Source organism: Hoplias malabaricus, chromosome 9, assembly GCF_029633855.1.
Source record: "Hoplias malabaricus isolate fHopMal1 chromosome 9, fHopMal1.hap1, whole genome shotgun sequence".
Classification (NCBI taxonomy): domain Eukaryota; kingdom Metazoa; phylum Chordata; class Actinopteri; order Characiformes; family Erythrinidae; genus Hoplias; species Hoplias malabaricus.
Genome location: NC_089808.1, coordinates 1,861,329 through 1,884,709, shown reverse-complemented (window position 1 = coordinate 1,884,709; position 23,381 = coordinate 1,861,329). Strand labels below are relative to the sequence as shown.

General features: G+C 45.1%; 2 protein-coding genes across 3 annotated transcripts in view; both read left to right on the top strand.

Annotated features, from left to right (window-relative positions):
* The window catches only part of htr2cl1 (5-hydroxytryptamine (serotonin) receptor 2C, G protein-coupled-like 1), a 37,288-nt gene extending 30,000 nt beyond the window's left edge, over positions 1-7,288 (top strand). Inside the window, exon 3 of the mRNA XM_066681190.1 lies at positions 4,717-7,288. Coding sequence (XP_066537287.1) covers positions 4,717-5,681 — 965 coding nt within the window. The 3' untranslated portion in view covers positions 5,682-7,288. The remainder of the gene's footprint in view (positions 1-4,716) is intronic.
* A 3,210-nt stretch (positions 7,289-10,498) lies between these two features.
* The window catches only part of zgc:109889 (uncharacterized protein LOC553542 homolog), a 38,828-nt gene continuing 25,945 nt past the window's right edge, over positions 10,499-23,381 (top strand). For both annotated transcript variants that reach the window (XM_066682118.1, XM_066682117.1), the window contains exon 1: positions 10,499-10,763. The gene's annotated coding sequence lies outside the window, so the exon portion shown is untranslated. The remainder of the gene's footprint in view (positions 10,764-23,381) is intronic.

Genomic DNA, 23,381 nt, shown 5'->3' with positions numbered 1-23,381 from the left:
AGTCGACTGGAAGAAGGAATGGGAAGGGGAGGTTTATTTTAGTCACATGAGCTCGACCAGAGGTGGTGTGGCCGTTCTTTTTGCCAAGCATTTCTTGCCGGTCTCGTGTGAGGTTGAGCAGGTGATGGCAGGGAGGTGTATGTTTGTACGTGCTCAGTTTGAGCGGTTTAAATTTGCCATTGTTAATATGTATGCTCCCACTTCTGGAGCTGAGAGGGTGGGTTTTCTTAACACTGTTAACACAGCTTTAAAAACACTCAACTCTGAAGACTATCTGATCATGGGGGGCGATTTTAACTGCACTGAGGATGATAATACGGACAGGAATCACATCGAACCTCACGCTGCATCTCAGCGCGCTCTTAGAGAGCTATTGTCTGCTCATGATCTTCTTGATGTGTGGAGAGCTTTTAATGATAAAGGTCGACAGTATACATGGGCCCATGTGAGGGACGGTTATGTGGCGTTGGCCAGACTAGATCGGTTTTACTGCTTTAAACATCATCTTAATATATTTAAAGGGTGTGGTATTACGCCGGTCCATTTTTCAGACCACAGTTTGGTTTTGTGTTCGTTTTTTATTGCAAACCTTAAGCCTAAAAGTGCTTACTGGCATTTTAACACCTCCCTGTTGTCAGATATGAATTTTAAAAAAGCTTTTACTGTGTTTTGGACTAGTTTTAGAACCCAAAAACAGTTCTTTCATAATCTGCGAGGGTGGTGGGATTATGGGAAAGTAGAAATTAAGCAGCTCTGCCAGCAGTATACTCTCAATGTTTCGCGGCGTATTACTCGGAATATAAAAAAATTAGAAAGTGAAATTTTAGAAATTCAAAGGCAGATGGACTGCACTGGAGACCGAGATCATGCCCGGGCTCTGAAATCTAAAAGGAATGCTCTTGGCGATCTCCTGGGTGTCAGGGCACAGGGGGCTCTGGTTCGCTCTCGGTTCCAGAATCTAACACAGATGGACGCCCCATCAAAATTTTTTTTCAGTCTGGAAAGGAAGAATGGTCAGTGCCGGTTTATGCACTCCCTGCGTGCTGAAGATGGACAGGAGCTGACTGAACCCACTGAGATCCGTAAGCGGGCTGTACGTTTTTATGCTGAGCTGTACGAGAGTGAGCGTATGGACGATGGAGAACTGGCGGCAGGATTTTACGAAGGACTACGAAAGATCTCTACTTGCTCTAGTGACAAACTGGAACAACCACTGGGAGAGCAGGAGCTTCATGCTGCGTTGCAGGGCATGAAGGGTGGTACTGCCCCTGGTATAGATGGCCTACCGGTGGAGTTTTATAAGGCCTTTTGGACAGAGGTGGGTTCGGATCTGCTAGCAGTTCTCAATGAGAGCTTGACTGATGGTCTCTTGCCCCTAAGCTGCAGGAGGGCGGTGATCACCCTGCTGCCTAAGAAGGGTGACTTGCAGGACATTAAAAACTGGCGACCAGTGAGTCTTCTGTGCACGGACCTTAAAATATTCTCCAAAACTTTGGCTACCAGACTGAGGGATGTGATGGGGCAGGTAATCCATCAGGACCAGACCTACTGTGTGCCTGGCAGGTCTATACATGATAATGTCTTTTTAATTAGAGATATTTTAGCTGTTTTCAGAACTCAAGGGCTTGATGTCGGTCTCATATCTATAGACCAGGAAAAAGCTTTCGACAGAGTGGAACATCACCATCTGTGGCGTACACTAGAATTATTGGGTTTTGGGCCGTCTTTTATCAATATGATACGAGTACTATATAGAAACATTGAGAGTATGCTAAAAATTAACGGTGGATTGAGTGCTCCTTTTGGGGTCTGTCGGGGCATACGTCAGGGTTGTGCCTTGTCAGGGATGTTATACTCCCTGGCCATTGAGCCTCTGCTAAACAAGCTTCGATCTGAAATTGAAGGTATAGCGCTGGGACAGTTTCGCTATCAATTGTCGGCATACGCAGACGATGTGATTGTAATGGTAAGGGGGCAGAAAGACATCGGAAAACTTGTTTCTATTGTTCAAGATTTTGGAGTAATTTCAGCTGCGAGGGTGAATTGGAACAAAAGCGAAGCTCTTGCAGTAGGACAGTGGACCGGGGGGCTGCCTTCTTTACCGGGTAATTTAGTCTGGAAAAGAGGGGGGATAAAATATCTTGGGGTTTTTATTGGGGATGACACTGTACAGCAGAAAAACTGGGATGGTGTGATAGAGAAACTGATGGGTCGGCTGTCGAGGTGGAAATGGATTCATGGACAACTATCTTTCAGGGGGAGGGTGTTGGTAATCAACAACCTGGTGGCATCAGTGTTGTGGCACCGGTTGTCCTGTGTGGATCCTCCTGTGGGCTTATTGTCGCGGATACAAGCGCTCCTCGTGGACTTTTTCTGGGACAAGCTCCATTGGATTCCACAAGGTGTCCTTTACCTTCCCAGACAGGAAGGAGGGCAAGGCATGGTACACCTTGCGAGTAGGATGGCGACTTTTCGACTACAGTTCCTGCAGAGACTTCTGGCTGGCCCTGCTGATCTAGTGTGGAGAGAAGTGGCCTGCACCATCCTGCGCAAGGTCGATGGACTCGGTTTGGACACTGCACTGTTTTTTACAGACTATAAAAGACTGCACCTTGCTGGATTACCTCTTTTTTATCGGGGGCTTTTTAAGATGTGGGGACTTTTTAAGAAGCATAGACTGGAGACTACTGCCTCGCTTTTTTGGCTGTTGGAAGAGCCAATAGTAAAAGGGGCTCGGTTGGATGTGTCTGGAGATGGTGTACCGGGCCTTGCTTCAATGCTCAGTAACTCTGGAACAGTGACATTGCGGGACCTGGTGGGTGTGTTAGGGCCAGGCTTAAACGACATCCAGAATGTTGCCTCTGTACTGGGGCTGAGGTCACTCCGTCAAGCTGAAGCCATCACTGACTTGTGGAAGGACAGGCTGTCTTTGGAGGAACTATCTTTGTTGGAAAACTACGGCAATGGGAGTATAATGCCAAATAAGGGGGACCTTCTCCCACGTACTGCTCTTACTCCTGATTTAGATGGAGTATCGGGCCCTTTGTTAGACCTCTCGGGCCTGCAGGACGTGGACCTTCATACTGTGTCAGGCCGTGTTTTATATGAATGCTGTGTTAAAGTGTTGAATAAAACAGTACTGAATGGACGGCCTGACACGGTGTGGAGGGACAAGCTGGGGGTAGGGACGGAAAGGCTGCCTGTCTGGAGGGTTTTATATAAACAACCACTAACTAAGAGGTCTGGAGATCTCCAGTGGAGGATCCTACACGGGGTCATAGCAGTGAACTCTTTTGTGTCTGTGATAAATCCAGAAGTCAGTGATGGCTGTGCTTTTTGTGGGCTCCGAGAGACCATCTTTCACTGTTTTTTAGACTGTTCAAGGCTTAAGTCCCTTTTTCTCACACTTGAGTTTTTATTTTTGAAAAGTGGGGAATTTTTTAACTCTTGTGCTTTTATTTTTGGGGCTGGTTATCGACAAAAAGACCGTGTTAAGTGGCAGCTGCTTAATTTCATAGTGGGTCAGGCAAAACTGGCGATCTATAACTCCAGGAGGAACAAAATGGAGGACAGATCTGGTCAGGAGGTTTTACCTCTGTTCTTGTCCCTGGTAAAGTCCAGAATTTACTTTGAGTTTGGTTTTTACAAAACTCTGAATAACATTGAAGGTTTTGAGCTGGAATGGTGTTGTAATGATCTCCTGTGCAGGGTTGAGGAGGGAGAGCTGATCTTCACAAGCCCTTTGAGTTGCTTTAATTGATACTGTGTTTATGTCTGTGATGTCGTACTGTTTGTTTACTGTTATATGTGTTTATGGATGATTGATTAAACGTTCTGTGTTTAAAAATCAAAATCAAATCTCTCTCTCTCTTTCTATCTCTCTCTCTCTCTCTCTCTTTCTATCTCTTTCTCTCTCTGTCTCTCTTTCTCTCCCTCTCTGTCTCTCTCTCTCTCCCCCCTCATTCTATCTCTCTCTTTCTCTCTCTCTCCCCCTCTCTCCCCTCATTCTTTTTCTCTCTCTATCTCTGCCTGTCTCTCTCTCTCTCTCTCCCCCTCTCTCCCCTCATTCTCTCTCTCTCTCTCTCTCTCTCTGTCTCTCTCTCTCTCTTTCTCTCTCTCTGTCTCTCTCTTTCTCTCTCTCTGTCTCTCTCTCCCTCTGTCTCTCTCTCTCTCTCTTTCTATCTCTCTCTCTCTCTCTCTTTCTTTCTATCTCTTTCTCTCTCTCTGTCTCTCTTTCTCTCCCTCTCTGTCTCTCTCTCTCCCCCCTCATTCTATCTATCTCTTTCTCTCTCCCCCCCCTCTCCCCTCATTCTATCTCTCTCTTTCTCTCTCTCTCTCTCTCTCACTCTCTCTCTCTGTCTCTCTTTCTCTCTCTCTGTCTCTCCTTCTTTCTCCCTCTGTCTCTCTATCTCTGTCTCTCTCTTTCTCTTTCTATCTCTCTGTCTCTCTCTGTCTCTCTCTTTCTCTCTATCTCTTTCTCTCTCTCTGTCTCTCTTTCTCTCCCTCTCTGTCTCTCTCTCTCCCCCCTCATTCTATCTCTCTCTTTCTCTCCCCCCCCTCTCTCCCCTCATTCTATCTCTCTCTTTCTCTCTCTCTCTCTCTCTCACTCTCTCTCTCCTCTGTTTGTCTCTCCTCTCTCTCTTTCTCTCCCTCTCTCTTTCTCTCTCACTCTCCCCCCTCTCTCTCTCTCTCTCTCTCTCTCTCACTCTCTCTCAGGAATCTCCATGCCCATCCCTGTGATCGGTCTTAACAACAAGGACAAAGTCTTTGTGAACGGCAGCTGCGTTCTGAATGAGGAGCGCTTTGTGCTGGTCGGCTCCTTCGTGGCCTTCTTCATTCCTCTGGTCATCATGGTAGTCACCTACTGCCTCACGGTGCAGGCCCTGCAGCGCCAGGCGTCCGTCTTCCTCTACGAGACCAAGGCCTCTTCCCAGCAGCCCTTGCAGCCCCCAGCTCCGTCCACTTCCCAGCTGGCTCCGCCCCCTGGTCCCTCACGCCGCAGCAGTCTGAACTGCCTTCGGTTGGGGGCGGTGGATAGGAACTCTCTGAGCCCTGCCACGCTGTCGGACAGTATCTCCATGGTAGGCAGTTCAGAGGCTCCGTCCCAGCTCAACTCTCCCGCTGGACGGGACCCGGGTGGGGCTCATGGGCGTCGCGGCATGATGCAGGCCATCAAGAATGAGCGACGGGCCTCTAAAGTCCTAGGCGTGGTCTTCTTCCTCTTCCTGCTTATGTGGTGCCCATTTTTTGTCACCAACGTTTTGTTTGTGTTGTGCCGTGAGGCGTGCAATGAGCCCTTGCTCTCAGAACTGCTCAATGTCTTCGTCTGGGTGGGCTACATCTCCTCGGGGGTCAACCCTCTGGTCTACACGCTCTTCAATAAGACCTACAGACGGGCGTTCTCCAGTTACATGCGCTGCCGGTACAGCGGAGTGCGGCTCAAGCCCATCCCCATCTATGCCCAGCCCTGTCCTTCCCATGCTGCGGTCACCCCTCTCCTGATCTGCGGCAAGGTGGGAGTGGATCGGAACAGTAACTGCAGAAACGGAGACGGGAACGGGCTGGGGAATCTGGAGCCTCAGGACACGGACACGGATGCAGGACTGGAGCTACGACCCGGGATGTCGGCGCTGTCTGTCAACAGCTGCCATATGCTTCCAGAACACACCAGCAGCGTCTGATCGGCTCCGTCTGGGTCCTTCTGAGAACGAGAATCTATCCCGTGCTGCAGCATCAGCCCAAGGACTTACTTTATCTTTGTGTATTTCCTTGGGGTGTGTTTGTATCCACGTTATGTCACAGCCCACACCGCAAAAGAACTGACACCAGCACCGTGATTGGCTGTTGTCACTAGCTCTGGCTGTGACACTGCCATTCCTGAATGTATGCTGGTGTATGGTGGGGGGGGACGAGTCAAAGCGCCATGGACTGACCCAGGGTCAGACGCGTCGGGGCACCTCCAGGACACTTAGCACTGTGCAGAACAGATGTACGAGTACAGACATCTATGATCCGGGTCCTTGGCCATGGATTAAGCCTAGTCTTGAATTGAATCGTATTGTTAATGGTGATTCACCTGTGAGAAGCCATTTTGTTCCAGGCTCAAGCTTAATTTGGGTCTGAGCAAATGTCTCACGACGCTATGTGACGAAATCCTTGACGGAACTCTGCGTTTGAACAGGTTCAGACATCTGAATGCCAAATAATAATAATAATAATAACTGTTGTTGCATGGCTTATTCCAGTTCCTCAGTGAAACTGAACTAGTGCGACCTGCTGAATGTGCAGCGAGGCTTCCAACCAGAGAGAATACAGCGCCCTCATTTGGTCCTTTACAGAAATCACAAGTGAGGTGTAACAGCTGAAATGTGGTTGAACTACATTCTAAGACAAAAATGAATAAAATAAAATAATAATAATTAAAAAAAACAGTCAAACATTGGAGCTTTGCTGGCACTACATACGTTTTCTCAACACATTCGCATCACTGGTAGATAATAGGACTTATCTATGCATTCTAATCCGTGCAGGATTTGGGTTTTTTAGTCTTATTCCGTGTTACCTGACGGTTCAAACAAGAACGGCCCAAAAGCAGTCCTCTGTCCCTCGTAGAACTGCCACTCACCTGTAACTGCGCATCCTTGACAAATTCGTAGAATGGAATGCAATTTAAACTGTAATGCACATTTCTGATCAAAGCATGCCGTGTGTGGGCAATCAAAGACATGGTGCACTAGAGCTGTGCTTTCAATCTCAGAGTATGGACTACAAGCTAGAGAAGGGTTCGCCTCGGGTTCACGGTGGATTTCTCCAGATATTGCTGAGAAGTTCGAAAAGTTACTCTCTCAAGGATTGTCTCCCTCGTGGCGCGCCTTCCGTGCCACTAGCTTTGAGAAAGTCCCTCCAGCAAACACTGAGGTCAGTTCTCTAGCAGCGTTGAGATGAAATATAGAGGCACAGCACAAGGCCGCACAGAAAGGCCAGAAAAGACACATGAGGTACTCTATATGGGTAGGACAAACCACATCTCACACCGTGAGAGCCAGGCTGTCAGATCCAAAACGTGTATTCTGAAGAGCTATAGGAATGTGTTGTTGTGTAAAATGCTGTAAATGCTTGCTGTTTTGTGAGTGTGTAGAATTTTAGTACTCACTATGTATTAAGAACCCCTCCCTCATTCAAACTGCCATTTTATACCAAAACCTGTGAATGTCTGTTCAGATCAGCCCTTCTGTCCAAATCTTTTTCGCATTGTCCTTTTTTTATGTGTTGCTGTTATTTATTTAATAAATGCCCATTATCATTGTTGCTGGTGTAATGTTTTAAATCAATATGTTTCTGTTAGGGGCGACACAGTGGCGCAGCAGGTAGGTGTCGCAGTCACACAGCTCCAGGGTCCACACTTCTTACAGAGAGTCAACCGGAGGAAACCCACGCAGACACAGGGAGAACACACCACACTCCTCACAGACAGTCACCCGGAGGAAACCCACGCAGACACTGGGAGAACACATCACACTCTTCACAGACAGTCACCCGGAGGAAACCCACGCAGACACAGGGAGAACACGCCACACTCCTCACAGCCAGTCACCTGGAGGAAACCCACGCAGACACGGGGAGAACACACCGCACTCCTCACAGACAGTCACCCGGAGGAAACCCACGCAGACACAGGGAGAACACACCACACTCCTCACAGTCACCCGGAGGAAACCCACGCAAACACAGGGAGAACACGCCACACTCCTCACAGACTGTCACCCGGAGGAAACCCATGCAGACACAGGGAGAACACGCCACACTCCTCACAGACAGTCACCCGGAGGAAACCCACGCAGACACAGGGAGAACACACCGCACTCCTCACAGACAGTCACCCGGAGGAAACCCACACAGACACATTTTTCTCAACTTTACAACATTTCTCAAAAAGAAATGCAAAGAAGAAATTGTGTGTAAACAGGATGTGGAAATGCTGCTGGTCCTGAGCTCATTTAAGACTGACCAAGGCAAAGTGGAAAAGTGTTCTGTGGTCCAACAAATAAAGATAGGGTATTCTTTTTAGAAATCAAGGCTAAAGAATTTTTACATTTTTATTTAACTATTGTTTAACCAGGTAAGTCATCAAAAACAGCTTCGTATTTACAATGGCAGCCTAGCAACAGCCTAGCAAAGGCAGAGCCTTTTAAAATCACATAGAAACATAAGAACTATTAATAAAAAAAAAACACAGATGAGAGGAACCATTTGACTTGTTATAAGCACACAGTTCAAAATCCAGCATCTGAGATGAGTGACTTGCACTGTGAAGGCTGCCATCCAGAGAATGCCTTTTTTCTGGGAAGCTTTCACTTATTTCAGTAAGACAAAGACATTCTTTACATTCTGCATGGATTAAAACAGCAGGGCTCCTTAGTAAAATTCTGGGTTCAGATTTGTCACACATTAAATAACAACACTAACGGACAGCTGTTGAACAGAAGAAATCCTGTAACAATCAAGAATGGGGAAACATTTCACTTTCAGAAGTACAGCAACTAGTTTCCTCAGTTCCCAAACACTTACAGAGCTTAGTTAAAAGAATAGATGATGAAACACAGTGGTAAACCTCCTCCTGGCCCAACTTTTTTTTTCATGTTTCTGGCTTCAAATTAAATATGGGCATATATTTAAAAAAAATAAAAACATAAATCTTCTGTTTCAACATTTTAAATATTGTCTTTTTAGTATTTTCTATTAATTATAGAGTTAACATGATTTTTGACATTGCTGTTTTTGTTTTATTTTGAACAGGGTCCCCACATTTTTGGAAAAAGTAGTTTGTTGAGTATTGCTGTGTTTTCTGCAGTCAATTTTTTAAAATTAGATTTCGTAATTTTTAATATAATATTTTAAATTACGCACAGCTCCAGGGACCTGGAGGTTGTGGGTTCGATTCCCGCTCCGGGTGACTGCCTGTGAGGAGTTTGGAGTGTTGGTAACTCAAAATAAGTGTCCATAAGTGTGAGTGTGTGTGTGTGTATGTGTATTGCCCTGTGAAGGACTGGCGCCCCCTCCAGGGTGTATTCCCGCCTTGCGTCCAATGATTCCAGGTAGGCTCTGGACCCACCGCGACCCTGAACTGGATAAGGGTTACAGACAATGAATGAATGAATGAATTAATTTTTAATTACATTGTTTACCATAGTTCTATCATCACAGTGCCCAGACGTTCCTGTTGGGTCCTTCAGTACTGACTGCTTGTGTCAGTTAAAGCTAAAATGCTAAGCTAAGCTAAAATGCTAAGTTAAGCTAAGCTAAACTGAAAAAGTGCAAAAGGGCATTTGAGCCTATCCCTGAAAATCCACTCTAAAGATGTAATGCTGTGCCCTCTCATTGAAAAACAGTACAACAACAGCATACTCAAGAACAGTAGCTCACCTTTTGCTACATAGTCGCTCTAAATGTCTTATTTAGTGAGCAGTGATCACAGGACAATGCCCACAAGACACTGTTGGCTGGATTTTTGAGGGTCACGTTTACATTCAGGGCATTAAGCAGGCGTTCTTATCCGAAGCATCTCAGAAAAGTGCTTTACTCTGTACTCAGAAAATATCTTTGGAAGGTTTGTATACTATTATCCATAAGATACCTCAAATTAAGATGCTGCCAAATACAAAGTCTGTATGGATACATGGATAAACAATGCTCATATACTTCCATCCATCCTTTATCTGTAAGGGACATAACCATTGATGAACACGGCAACAGCAGATAAACAATTTATACAGAGAATCAGTCTATAGTCTGTAACTGTAGAATTACAAAGAGTCCTTATATTATAAATGGAGCTGATAACATTGAAAACGAATTTAGAAACAAGGACCCAGTAAACAAGGAGCGTCCCTGGACGTTCAAAAGAGGTCTAAAAGTAGTCTGTCCGTCAAGGACATATTTTAAACGTCAATGGACGTCCAAAATCCATCTTAGTAAGTTAGTTAAGTGGTGACCCATTCATAACGTCAGTGGACGTTTTAAACAAGTCATTTATTTCAGGACCAATTAATAACGTCAATGGACGTCCAAAATACGTCTAATAGTCGTCTTTTCAACGTCTGTGTTTGGACGTCTTTTCAACTTTTATTTTCAACCTTAAGAGAACGTCGATTAGACGGCAGTCATTACGTTATTTCAACGTTGAATCAACGGCTAATTGTTTACTGGGGAGGTCATTTTACAGTACAGCCTCAATATTAAAAGTAAGAAAATACCGCCACCTAGCGACCTTACTAAAGAATTAGCACAACAGACAGCAGTCTGAGGTGCTTTGTTTGTCACGTGTAGTTTCAAAAGTCATAAAGCTCTGATTTAAAAAATAATAATAATTTCAAAAACATGTTCATAATCTGAAGAAATTCAGCACGGAAACAGCGTCTTTTCTGTTGCGAGGAAAGACGGTGCATTGCTCCATGTTATCAGTGGGCTGGGACTTTGGCGCATGCGCAGAGCGGTTCGGCGCAGGAGAGTCGGCGCAGCTGCTGCTGCTGCCTGGGAAACAACACACACACGCGCACACACACACACAGAGCCATCGAGCATCAGTCAGAGATTCACACACACCCACTCAACCCAATGAAAAATCCCCGCACTACGGTCTTTATTAGCTAACACCGGAGCCCCGACCTACAAGAGGCCATGTAAAATAACAAGGCTAAAATCATTTCAGCAGGGACCCACCAACGAACCGCGCGTCTCAGCGCCTGCCTGCTGCCACCGCTCAGGTAAAACACACACTTAATCGGGTTTACTGTCTTTGGGGATTGAACCAAGCTAAGTAGCTAACGCTAACCTCTGACTCTAATAAAGCCGCGTCTCTCCGCTTATTCGCCGGATAATTGCGACCTATTCCGATGTTCCGTTCCACCTTAAATTGTGCAGCTGTAACCGTTAACGCAGTTTATCCGCCGTTAACGTAGCGTTAACCGCTGCACGGTTTAAGGGAAGGACAAACCTAATAAGAAGCCAGTTCCCATCGTTCGTTGCTCTCCAGTGTTGTCGTATATTTGTTTGCTGAGGTAAGGCGATATTAACTGTATATCCAGGGGTTTCTGCGGTGTGAGAATGTGTGTTTCTGTCTGAAATAACGCTCACACCGGGGAGACCGCGAACAGCAGCTCGAATCTGGTTGTTGAACGCCACCTTTTGTTTATTACTGTCACCGTTATGTGCCCTCTGACCGAGGCAGAAGTTCAGATGGTTTATAATACGATTCTCCCTTTCCACCTTAAATGGATATAGTGCCGCTTTTACAAACTGAAACAGCTTGGGTTTAATGAACAGGGTTTCAGTGACGTTAGGCTTCGTTATTGGTCGTCGGTTGGCGGTAGTTTAGTGCCTGGTGTGTATGGTTTGACCTGGCTGCTGTAGTTAGTTAGTAGTTTAATTTGTGCACTGCTTTCTGTAACACTTTCTGTAAAAAGAGCATAAAATAATACAGAGTAGTTTGATATGAAATACTCACTGATAGAGATATTTACAATCTCTGGTTTCTTTACATTTCTAGAGATGTTTAACAACACTAATATAGCCATAGTTTAACCCAGGAAACCTTTAGCCGTTGATTCAACGTTGAAATAACGTAATGACTGCCGTCTAATCAACGTTCTCTTAAGGTTGAAAATGAAAGTTGAAAAGACGTCCAAACACAGACGTTGAAAAGACGAATATTAGACGTATTTTGAACGTCCATTGACGTAATTAATTGGTCCTGAAATAAATGACTTGTTTAAAACGTCCACTGACTGTTTTGGACGTCCACTGACGTTATGAATGGGTCACCACTTAACTGACTTACTAAGATGGATTTTCCCTTGTTTACTGGGAACGATTCAAAATGACTATTGAACCTGTGTGTCTTCTAACCCAGTAAACATTTAGCCGTTGATTCAACGTTGAAATAACGTAATGACTGCCGTCTAATCAACGTTCTCTTAAGGTTGAAAATGAAAGTTGAAAAGACGTCCAAACACAGACGTTGAAAAGACGAATATTAGACGTATTTTGAACGTCCATTGACGTAATTAATTGGTCCTGAAATAAATGACTTGTTTAAAACGTCCACTGACTGTTTTGGACGTCCACTGACGTTATGAATGGGTCACCACTTAACTGACTTACTAAGATGGATTTTCCCTTGTTTACTGGGAACGATTCAAAATGACTATTGAACCTGTGTGTCTTCTAACCCAGTAAACATTTAGCTGTTGATTCAACGTTGAAATAACGTAATGACTGCCGTCTAATCAACGTTCTCTTAAGGTTGAAAACGAAAGTTGAAAAGACGTCCAAACACAGACATTGAAAAGACGAATATTAGACGTATTTTGAACGTCCATTGACGTAATTAATTGGTCCTGAAATAAATGACTTGTTTAAAACGTCCACTGACTGTTTTGGACGTCCACTGACGTTATGAATGGGTCACCACTTAACTGACTTACTAAGATGGATTTTCCCTTGTTTACTGGGAACGATTCAAAATGACTATTGAACCTGTGTGTCTTCTAACCCAGTAAACAATTAGCCGTTGATTCAACGTTGAAATAACGTAACGACTGCCGTCTAATCAACGTTGTCTTAAGGTTGAAAATGAAAGTTGAAAAGACGTCCAAACACAGACATTGAAAAGACGACTATTAGACATATTTTGGACGTCCGTTGACGTTGTTAATTGGTCCCGAAATAAATTACTTGTATAAAACGTGTTTTGGACGTCCACTGACGTTATCGATTGGTCACCACTTGATAACTAACTTATTAAGATGGAACTTGGACGTCCATTGACGTTTAAAACATGTCCTTGACGGACAGACTACTTTTAGACCTATTTTGAACGTCCAGGGACGTACCTTGTTTACTGGGAAGTTTATGTACGGCTGATATGATAAAATAGTCATAAAAAGAAATGATTTAAGGTGTCTTTTAGCTTACGGCACCCTGCATGTACGTCTAGATTATTTACGGAACTCTTTCAAATCGTTATGTAAGGCATCAGGACATTTCTATGATGTATTTTAAAGGTGTTACACCCTTTGGGTTTACTCTGGAATGATAGCGTTTCACATCAAACGACTCTAAATGATAATGTGTACACAGTATTGCTTTAACTGAGTAGATGTTTTGTTGTATGTTGTAGTCAGTAATTATTACAGCAGGGCAGTTGTGGTGGAATCATTCACCTGGCTTGGGTACACAGTTAGATACTCTCCCATAATATTGACTGTATCCATGTTGAGGACTGACACCATGTCGTTGCGCAGCTTACTAATGAGATTAGAGCTGGGTGGAGCGGAGTGGAAGATTTGGTTTGCTTGATTAATTAAGTTATTGATTGGTTTGATAAATTTTAATGTTTATTCAGGACCCAAACTCATAAAGATGATCTATAATCAAGTTCCTCTCCTCTGTCCTAACTGACAGAGACTTGTTTTAGATCAGCAGACATTTTATGACAGGCAGAAGCACAGCATGCAGCATGTTGTTTACTCCTGGAACAGTGTTCAGCGTTGGCTAGATCGTAGCCCCTGTGCTTTGAGGGAGCTTTCCTGATGAGAATTCCAGAACCCATGCACCAGATCTGGAACAGGAGACAGCCTTCCTGAGGTACGACAGGCTTAAACACAGAGGCTTCGCTCATCCTCCTGCACCAGGGTCCAGAGCAGGTCATCACTTTCCTGTCCTCTGTAATAATTTATCTTTTTTTTAAATCAGTATGGTTTTGAGCCTCCTTTGCGTTTACATGTTTTTCTCCCCCCACATCTGTTTTGTTTGTGGTTGTAAGTGAAACACACATTGTCCATTATCTGCTCCTTTCTGTGTGTGTTGGGGAAAGCATTGTGTTTTAGCTTTAAGGTCTTTTGTGTGTAGTTCAAAAAGCAAAGTGCAAGCATGGTGGCTCTTTTGAAAGAAGACAGAGTGGGATGAACTGTGATATGGTGCATCAGCATCACGGTGAATAAGTGGAATTTCAATCTCTATTTCACCGTCTAAGACCCTGTTTACACCCGAAGTTGGGCTGTGTTCGGTAGACGGCTAAAACGACCAAATATACGTTTCTGTGGAATGGTACCTCACCTAGAGCTAACGCCATCTTCGACTGCTGTTAAAGCATTGCATATGAAAGGGTTAGTGCACACAGATCCCATTTGGCCCCGAGGGTGACATGCTGAGTCAGCAGGAATGGGCAGCCGAACATGATCAATGCCCTCTTACTGTGGCAGCGAGTGCAGTCACGTGATGGTGGTCATAGGTGAATGTGAGGTGGTCACTGATGCCCATCGATTGAATGTTTATTCATGGCATCATTAGAATTCCAAGTGTGGAGGTCCACTAGGGACATATAAAGTCTGATTTAACACAGCACACCTCCAACAAACACACAACCACCACCACCACCAAATAAACATTAGTTTTTCACCATGTTCTTAATCAGTATCTTGCTCTTCAATTTGGAAGAAAGTGGGTGAATTTATTAACCAAATGTGAGCATTTTATCCATGTTTGATAGATTTAAGGTCAAGTAACACTCCCTTTAACTAAATCTACATAGTTTGTAGACACCTCATCAATTGAGGTCCACCGGTAGCTGACACGCATTCTTTGGAGTGATGGAACACCATTCATTATAATTGGACAAAGCTGGAAAGGTTTTTGACTTAAGTTATCACCTGATAAGTAGCTGATGTTTGCCATTGTTTATGAGGCTGATTGCTTTGTAATCTTCACAACAGTGTTTCAGTATCTAGAGAAAAGAGGGTAAGTACCGCAATACAGGAGAAATTCCCGGTTGATACGACTGATTTCAGAAAGGGTATTGGCCCTTTAGTGTGTTCATGTTGGCGGCACGGTGGCGCAGCCGGTAGTGTTGCAGTCTCACAGAGACCTGGAGGTTGTGGGTTCGATTCCCAGTCTGGGTGACTGTGTGTGAGGAGTGTGGTGTGTTCTCTCTGTGTCTGCGTGGGTTTCCTCCGGGTGACTGTCTGTGAGGAGTGTGGTGTGTTCTCTCTGTGTCTGCGTGGGTTTCCTCCGGGTGACTGTCTGTGAGGAGTGTGGTGTGTTCTCCCTGTGTCTGTGTGGGTTTCCTCCGGGTGACTGTGTGGTGTGTTCTCTCTGTGTCTGCGTGGGTTTCCTCCGGGTGACTGTCTGTGAGGAGTGTGGTGTGTTCTCCCTGTGTCTGTGTGGGTTTCCTCCGGGTGACTGTGTGGTGTGTTCTCTCTGTGTCTGCGTGGGTTTCCTCCGGGTGACTGTCTGTGAGGAGTGTGGTGTGTTCTCTTTGTGTCTGCGTGGGTTTCCTCTGGGTGACTGTCTGTGAGGAGTGTGGTGTGTTCTCACTGTGAAAGCCATTCATAGGATGCCAGCTAGATTATTATGAGCCATGTGATCTCTGCACACCTGTGGCATTGACATCAGCTGTTCTATAGAGTGGTCACATAAATATGAGTCTGGGAACCTGGTGGACTGACTCACATGGTCCTTGGCTGAAGAATTGGGATATTTCCATTCAGTCAGGTTTCTTTCAGCATTATTTATGAGGGGTTCATATTCTAGAGTCTCCCTTTCAGCGACTTATCAGATGCCCAACAAATAACCCCACAAACCTGGTCTGGTCATTTATAAAAGGCTAATCTTATTTCAGCATGTCGCTCTACATTCTGAACGTACCCACAACACTGGCTGGCGTTTCATTGGTTCAGTGCAAGATGGTTGTCAGGACGAGTCTCTGAAGCCATCCCTCACTGCTCTTCAGCTCTTTTCTTTGTGCCCCTCTCTGTCCCTCGCCTTGTCCTCATTTCTCTGGCTGCCCCACACTCATCACAGCCTTCTTTCTTCTCGTCCTCCTTACCTGTCCTTGCTCTTAAGAAACACTCCGTGAAGATGAAAAATTGCTCGAGGACCAAAGCAGTCTCAAGAACTCTGTTTCACTCCATTTTCTCAGTGTCCTCTGTAGCAGCTCTGAACATGTTCTTTCCTCAGTGTAGATCACTGCTCTCTGCTGCAGTTAGTCCCAGTAACTCTGTGTTATTGATTATTGTGTTTATGTAATTTTTGTGCATACCCAAGGCTCTGTCAGATCAGATTCAGCACTGTATTATTAAATATTAGAATCACAAATGACAGCGGAACGGGAAACTGGTTCTTGTTTAACCGTCCTGTCTTTTGGTGAGCGCCCGAAGCCGTGTCTGCAGCCCCCGAGCGGAGCTCCAGGCCCTGACTCGCTCTGCCCCAGACAGGAGCGCACGCAGAGGGGAATGGGGACACTGCAGCTCACGTGGGCCTTCGCTTCACTTGTTGCAATTGTGCTGAGGGCACCACATTTAATTGTGTGGGATGGAGTGCAGGAGAGCGTGGGGGAGAATGAGAGAGCGTGAGGGAATGTCTGTGTGCTACGTTCGTAAGATGTTGGGCCACTGTCTTGTGGTATCAGTGTGTCAGCTTAGAGGAATGTTAGCTGTTACTAATCGTGAAGGAAAGTGTTCGGATGAACCACACTTTTCTGGTTTGCTTAAAGCGTACAGAAAGCAGGGTCAGTGTGTGAAGTGAAGTCACCAGGCACTTTATTAGGAACACCAGTACACACTGAAACCGTGGTGCCGTGATGTGATCTGATATGATTGTGTGGCAGATGTTCAGTACGTTAAAAACATGCCGTTACAAGCCAGCATGGGAGTAAAATGACATCTCGGTGATGTGGATGGTAAGGTGGATGGGCTACGACAGCAAAAGACCTCCTTTGGTTCCCATCTCTTTCACTCAGAAACAGCTGAGGCTACAGACTCATTGGAACCGGAGCCTGGTCTGATTAATCATGGTTTCTGTGATTTCAGGCGCATGGAAAAACACTGGCACGTTTTGGGACCGTAAATTCCAATCAACCCTCCAATCCTGCCCAGTGTTAGTGTAGTTAGCTTGCGTTTTTGTTACTTTCTGAAATGCAAGTTGTTTTCCAAATCTAGTAACGCTTAAACATACACACAGCTAAGGAAATAGCAGTTTATATTTTATTTTGTAATGTGTTTTACAGGCGGCACGGTGGTGCAGCAGGTTAGTGCAGTCACACAGCTCCAGGGGCCTGGAGGTTGTGGGTTCGATTCCTGCTCCGGGTGACTGTCTGTGAGGAGTGTGGTGTGTTCTCCCTGTGTCTGCGTGGGTTTCCTCCGGGTGACTGTCTGTGAGGAGTGTGGTGTGTTCTCTCTGTGTCTGCGTGGGTTTCCTCCGGGTGACTGTCTGTGAGGAGTGTGGTGTGTTCTCTCTGTGTCTGCGTGGGTTTCCTCCAGGTGACTGTCTGTGAGGAGTGTGGTGTGTTCTCTCTGTGTCTGTGTGGGTTTCCTCCGGGTGACTGTCTGTGAGGTGTGTGGTGTGTTCTCCCTGTGTCTGCGTGGGTTTCCTCCGGGTGACTGTCTGTGAGGAGTGTGGTGTGTTCTCTCTGTGTCTGCGTGGGTTTCCTCCAGGTGACTGTCTGTGAGGAGTGTGGTGTGTTCTCCCTGTGTCTGCATGGGTTTCCTCCAGGTGACTGTCTGTGAGGAGTGTGGTGTGTTCTCTCTGTGTCTGTGTGGGTTTCCTCCGGGTGACTGTCTGTGAGGAGTGTGGTGTGTTCTCCCTGTGTCTGCGTGGGTTTCCTCTGGGTGACTGTGAGGAGTGTGGTGTGTTCTCTCTGTGTCTGCGTGGGTTTCCTCCGGGTGCTCCGATTTCTTCCCACAGTCCAAAAACACAGGTTGGTAGGTGGTTTGGCGACTCCAAAGTGTCCGTAGGTGTGACTGTGTGATAAGAAATATGACTGCTCATTTGTAACTGGAGTCGTTTAGTTTTGTAGCACTTTCACTAAAGAATTTAGCCTTCTCTGGTATTTGGAGATGTTTCCACCTCAAGTGATCCAGTGTATTCAGTGTTACCCACTTATGTAGCAGGAATAGAGCAATATCCTCATCTCGGTTCATGCTTTTGACTGTTCTGAGTTCTCTCCATTGTCTAAATAAACGAATTACTTTTCTCTCCCAGAGAGAGAGAGAGAGAGAGATTGGCCTCTCTTTGCTCAAACTGTTCCTTTAAGATCTTCACAGCTGGAGAAAAGAATGTTGATCTAGGAATCTGAGAGTCTTCTCACAAACATATTCCAGGACTTGTTTCATCCCCGAGTGAGCGGTGCCAGAGCTGCAGACACAATCCAAACACATGTCCTTCCTGTCCCAATTCCTCTGAATAACGGCCATTGGAAACAGTGCTGTGTCTCAGCAGTTTTAGGATTTGCTTCTTCTCTGAAACATGGCAGTGATGAAAAACAGAAAGAGCTGATTCAGAAGGAGAGGCTATTATCAAAACTACTGAGCTTGGCTCAGAAGGAGCTGTATAGTGGGAATGGACTAACAGAGGATCAGTCTGGTGAACTCCTCTGGACACATCTTTACACTTGTGTGTAGCTCAGAGACCAATGGGAGCACTGTAAGTTTGACTGAGAGCGTTGGACCATGACCTTGAAAAATGTGTGTGTGTGATGGATAATAGATCTGTTTAATTCTGCTCTGTGAGACTGCCTCCTTCTCTCCATGTTTTATTCACATTGTTTCATAATCTCTCACTCTTTTCATCTTTCTTCTTACTGCAGCCAATAACTCTCTTGCCCTCTCTCTCCCTCTTTTCCTTCTTCTCTCCCCTGTCTCATCTTTGCTCTCTCTATCTCTCTCCCTGTCTCATCTCCTCCAGTAAATCTTGCTCTTTTTCTTTCTTTCTTTCTTCCTTTCTTTCTTTCTTTCTTTCTTTCTCTCTCTCTTTCTCTCGCTATCACTTGTTTTCTCTCTATCTTTCTCTCTCTCGCTTTTTCTTTCTTTCTGTCTCTCTTTTTCTCTCTTTCTCTTTCTTTCTTTCTCTTTTTCTCTATCACTCTTTTTCTCTCTCTCTTTCTCTCTCTTTCTTTCTCTCTCTCTCTCTTTCTCTCGCTATCACTTGTTTTCTCTCTATCTTTCTCTCTCTCGCTTTTTCTTTCTTTCTGTCTCTCTTTTTCTCTCTTTCTCTTTCTCTCTTTCTTTCTTTCTCTTTTTCTCTATCACTCTTTTTCACTCTCTCTTTCTCTCTCTATCTTGCTTTCTCTTTCTTTTTCTCTCTATCTCTTTTTTTCTCTCTCTCTTTCTCTCTCTTTCTCTCTCTCTCTCTCTCTCTGGTTGATCATCTCTGTCGTTCTGTGTCTCTTACCCGTCCTCTTTCTCCCTCCATATTCTAGCTTCATCTGTTTTTTTTTTTCCTCCTTTTTTTGATCAAGCAAAAAATTGGAAGACATGAAAAGAAACCATGGCAACGCTTTTTCTCTGCCTGTTTAAATGACTCTCTTGTTTTCTGTTCTGCGGATTCGGGACAGTTCTGCGCGTGTTGGATTAGGGGCCGGAAAAAGCAATCACATTTCCATTCTCGTTTTGGTGGGGGTTGCTCATTTCAGCTGAGGCCAGAGGAGCTTCCAGAGTGAATGCAGCCCAGATACACACATCAAAGGGCCTCTGCCAGGCCCATGGAAAATGGGGATTGTGGATGGGGGGAGGATTTCGGGAGTGGTGCCATCCAAACGCACGCCTGGCCTCCTCTTCTGTCCTCCATATTCACTTCATCAGCCATTTAAAGCGGCTTAATGAATGACAACCTACACGTTCGGCTGCGGATGCGCTGAGACCCTGTTTACACTTGATGTTAAAATGAGCGCTATGTCCGGATCCTGTTTGTGAACTGCTTTAAAAGACCATTGTAAATGTGTGATCAGAACGTATGTGTAGTGGAGCATGCAGTGAGATGTGGTCTGTGTGTGTAGATGAGAATGTGTGATTGAGAGTTATGGGTATTGTCAGTAAATACAGAACACATTAATACCAGACCAGACGACACACACAAGTTCACTCTTTAATGCCTTCTCTTGTTGCAAATGTGCTCACAAATTCTTGTCATAATTTCCTTCAGGATCCATAAAACGCTATCTGTTGTTGGGTTAAATAATAATAATAATAATAACAGCAGGTAGGTGTCGCAGTCACACAGCTCCAGGGACCTGGAGGTTGTGGGTTCGATTCCCGCTCCGGGTGACTGTCTGTGAGGAGTGTGGTGTGTTCTCTCTGTGTCTGCGTGGGTTTCCTTTGGGTTCTCCGATTTTCTCCCACAGTCCAAAAACACACGTTGGTAGGTGGATTGGTGACTCAAAAGTGTCCGTAGGTGTGAATGTGTGTGTGTTGCCCTGTGAAGGACTGGCGCCCCCTCCAGGGTGTATTCCCGCCTTGCATCCAATTATTCCAGGTAGGCTCTGGACCCACCGCGACCCTGAATTGGATAAGGGTTACAGATAATGAATGAATGAATGAACAATTTCAATCAAAAACACATTTTAAAAAAATTCTGAGGATGTTTCCTCACATTTTCTGCTCTTCAGTCTTTTTGAGCACTTGAAGCTAAAGCCTGATGTGTTTACGAAGTGCCAATGTCTGTAAATTTGTGAAAAAAAAAGCATAAACACAACAACAATGGTCTCGGTACAATATGCTAGGCTTCTTCTCTCTCTTCTTACAGCAGAGGAGGTTTTTAGATAAAGGCTAGACCTCCCAATGTTCAAAAGCATGATTGGAAACGGTGATACTGTTCAGTTCCTGCTCCATAAGTGGTTAGTATTAACGTATTTTTTGCTGTAGATGGAACTGACTCTAAATTCAGGAAAGTACTAACTGCAAGAAAATAAACATAAACCGAAACTGCTAAAAAACTAAACACCATTCGAGTTACAAATGAGTTTCCGTGGTAATTCAAACAATGAATAAAAACTTGCTGAGCTTCTAAATGTAAACAAACAAGCTAACAGCATTTTCCCCAGAATTGTAGAGGTTGCCTTTAGTTTTAAATGTCACAATACATTTGATGTATCTTGACATTGCTTTGAAGTGTCGAGATGTTGTGTTACGATCAGAGAATGATGACAAAGACTGTAGTGAATGTTATGAGCAGCGACTGTTTTTATAACAACATTTAAGGTCATAAAAAGGCTTAAGTAACTTTATTGACCATGTGGTCAATATAAATACAATTACTTAACCCCATGTATTTCATTAGGCCCCGCATGTGGTCTGTAAACCAGAACTAAACAGATTGGATTGTTACTCGGTGGGAGGTTAAGAGCATTACAGCTTCTCTCTCTTTTAGACCGAGAGGGAGGGATCACACACACACACACTGATCAAACACATGTATACACTTATTCACAGCTCCAGCCTGATGCCATGTTCAATGTTGCTGTGACGTTCCTGCTTTTAAAATTTCAGTAGAGGGCCATAAGGTTTTGCATACTTAATGAATATGCATGAACATGTAAACACAGGCCTGCAGTGTTGATGTCCATTCTTTTCTTCTCTTATGGGATGATAAGTGTAACTGGGGGCACTGAGGTCAGGTTAGTGAAACTGGTCTCTCACCACACACTCAGCCAAGTCGTTAATACTCGTCCATCTTCACTTCTTTCCTAGTAACATATCACTCATTAAATAAGGAGATTTTAGTTCACGCTGTGTATAGACCAGGGAACTGTTACATAGTGTATTCTAAATAGCAGGGAGGTGTTTTACAACAGGGCGGCACAGTGGCGCAGTAGGTAGGTGTCGCAGTCACACAGCTCCAGGGGCCTTGAGGTTGTGGATTCGATTCCCGCTCCAGGTGACTGTCTGTGAGGAGTGTGGTGTGTTCTCCCTGTGTCTGCGTGGGTTTCCTCCGGGTGACTGTCTGTGAGGAGTGTGGTGTGTTCTCCCTGTGTCTGCGTGGGTTTCCTCCGGGTGACTGTCTGTGAGGAGTGTGGTGTGTTCTCCCTGTGTCTGCGTGGGTTTCCTCCGGGTGACTGTCTGTGAGGAGTGTGGTGTGTTCTCTCTGTGTCTGCGTGGGTTTCCTCCGGGTGACTGTCTGTGAGGAGTGTGGTGTGTTCTCCCTGTGTCTGCGTGGGTTTCCTCCGGGTGACTGTCTGTGAGGAGTGTGGTGTGTTCTCTCTGTGTCTGCGTGGGTTTCCTCTGGGTGACTGTCTGTGAGGAGTGTGGTGTGTTCTCCCTGTGTCTGCGTGGGTTTCCTCTGGGTGACTGTCTGTGAGGAGTGTGGTGTGTTCTCCCTGTGTCTGCCTGGGTTTTCTCCGGGTGCTCCGGTTTCCTCCCACAGTCCAAAAACACACGTTGGTAGGTGGATTGGCGACTCAAAAGTGTCCATAGGTGTGAGTGTGTGTGTGTTTGTGTTGCCCTGGCGCCCCCTCCAGGGTGTATTCCCGCCTTGCACCCAATGATTCCAGGTAGGCTCTGGACCCACTGTGACCCTGAACTGGATAAGCGGTTACAGATAATGAATGTATGTACTGGAATCAAGTCTGACAAACATTTACATGGAAAGTATTAGCGTGTGTATTTATCTAAAATGGCAACCCCTCATTTGAAGCCCACTGTCCCCATATTGATGCATCCCAGATAGGGATTAATACTGTGTGTTGCATCATGAATTCCAGCTTCAGTGTAGCGACTCTCTCAGTAGTGCATAGATCAAACAGAAAGGGGATATTGGTGTGTGTGTCTCTGTGTGTGTGTGTGTGTGTGTGTGTGTGTGTGTGTGTGAGAAGCAATGTTGTCAGAGATTTTGATTGAAACGTATGGCGTGTTTGTAATTTGCAATGTTTCTTTCTATTTCTCTGTGTGTCTACGTCTGTGTTTCCACTTCCACATCCCACACTCAGCCATTGCTCTTGCAGGGTGGGTTTTTCCTTAGTGTCGTTTCCATGGTGACACCCTTGTCTGTGAGGGTGGCGCACTTACGCTTTTCCATCCCTGTCTTAGTTGGGTTCGTCTTCTGTGATACGACTGCACACACACACACACACACACAAGCACGTTAACCCAAACTGAGAACGTTCACGACCGTGTCGTCATTTCCTCGTTAACATTAACATAAACCGATCGAGAGAGCACTTTGATGTTGATACAGATGTTGTGTTTGCATGTTGATTGTCCTGTGTCTGAGAAAATGGATGAGGTTAGCTCGCACAGCACTGCAGTTCCACGTTAATATACTCTCACATGCTGCATATGATCTGAACGGAGCAGCGCACTGACAGTGTCAGCAGTCCTCCATTCCTTCATTTGCTTTTCTCTCTTATTCCCCGTCTTCTGCTGAGTCTTCTGTTTGCTTTTTATTTTGCTTGCTTTCTTCATTGCATCATTAAAACACACGCCAGCATTTCTCTGCCTATTGTGTGCTGCATCTGTTCCTACGCTCCCTGCAGACAAAACATTTGATTTTCTCTGCAAGTGGAAAAGAACTGGAACCCTGTTAACTCACAACTTAATAATACTAGACATTGTCTA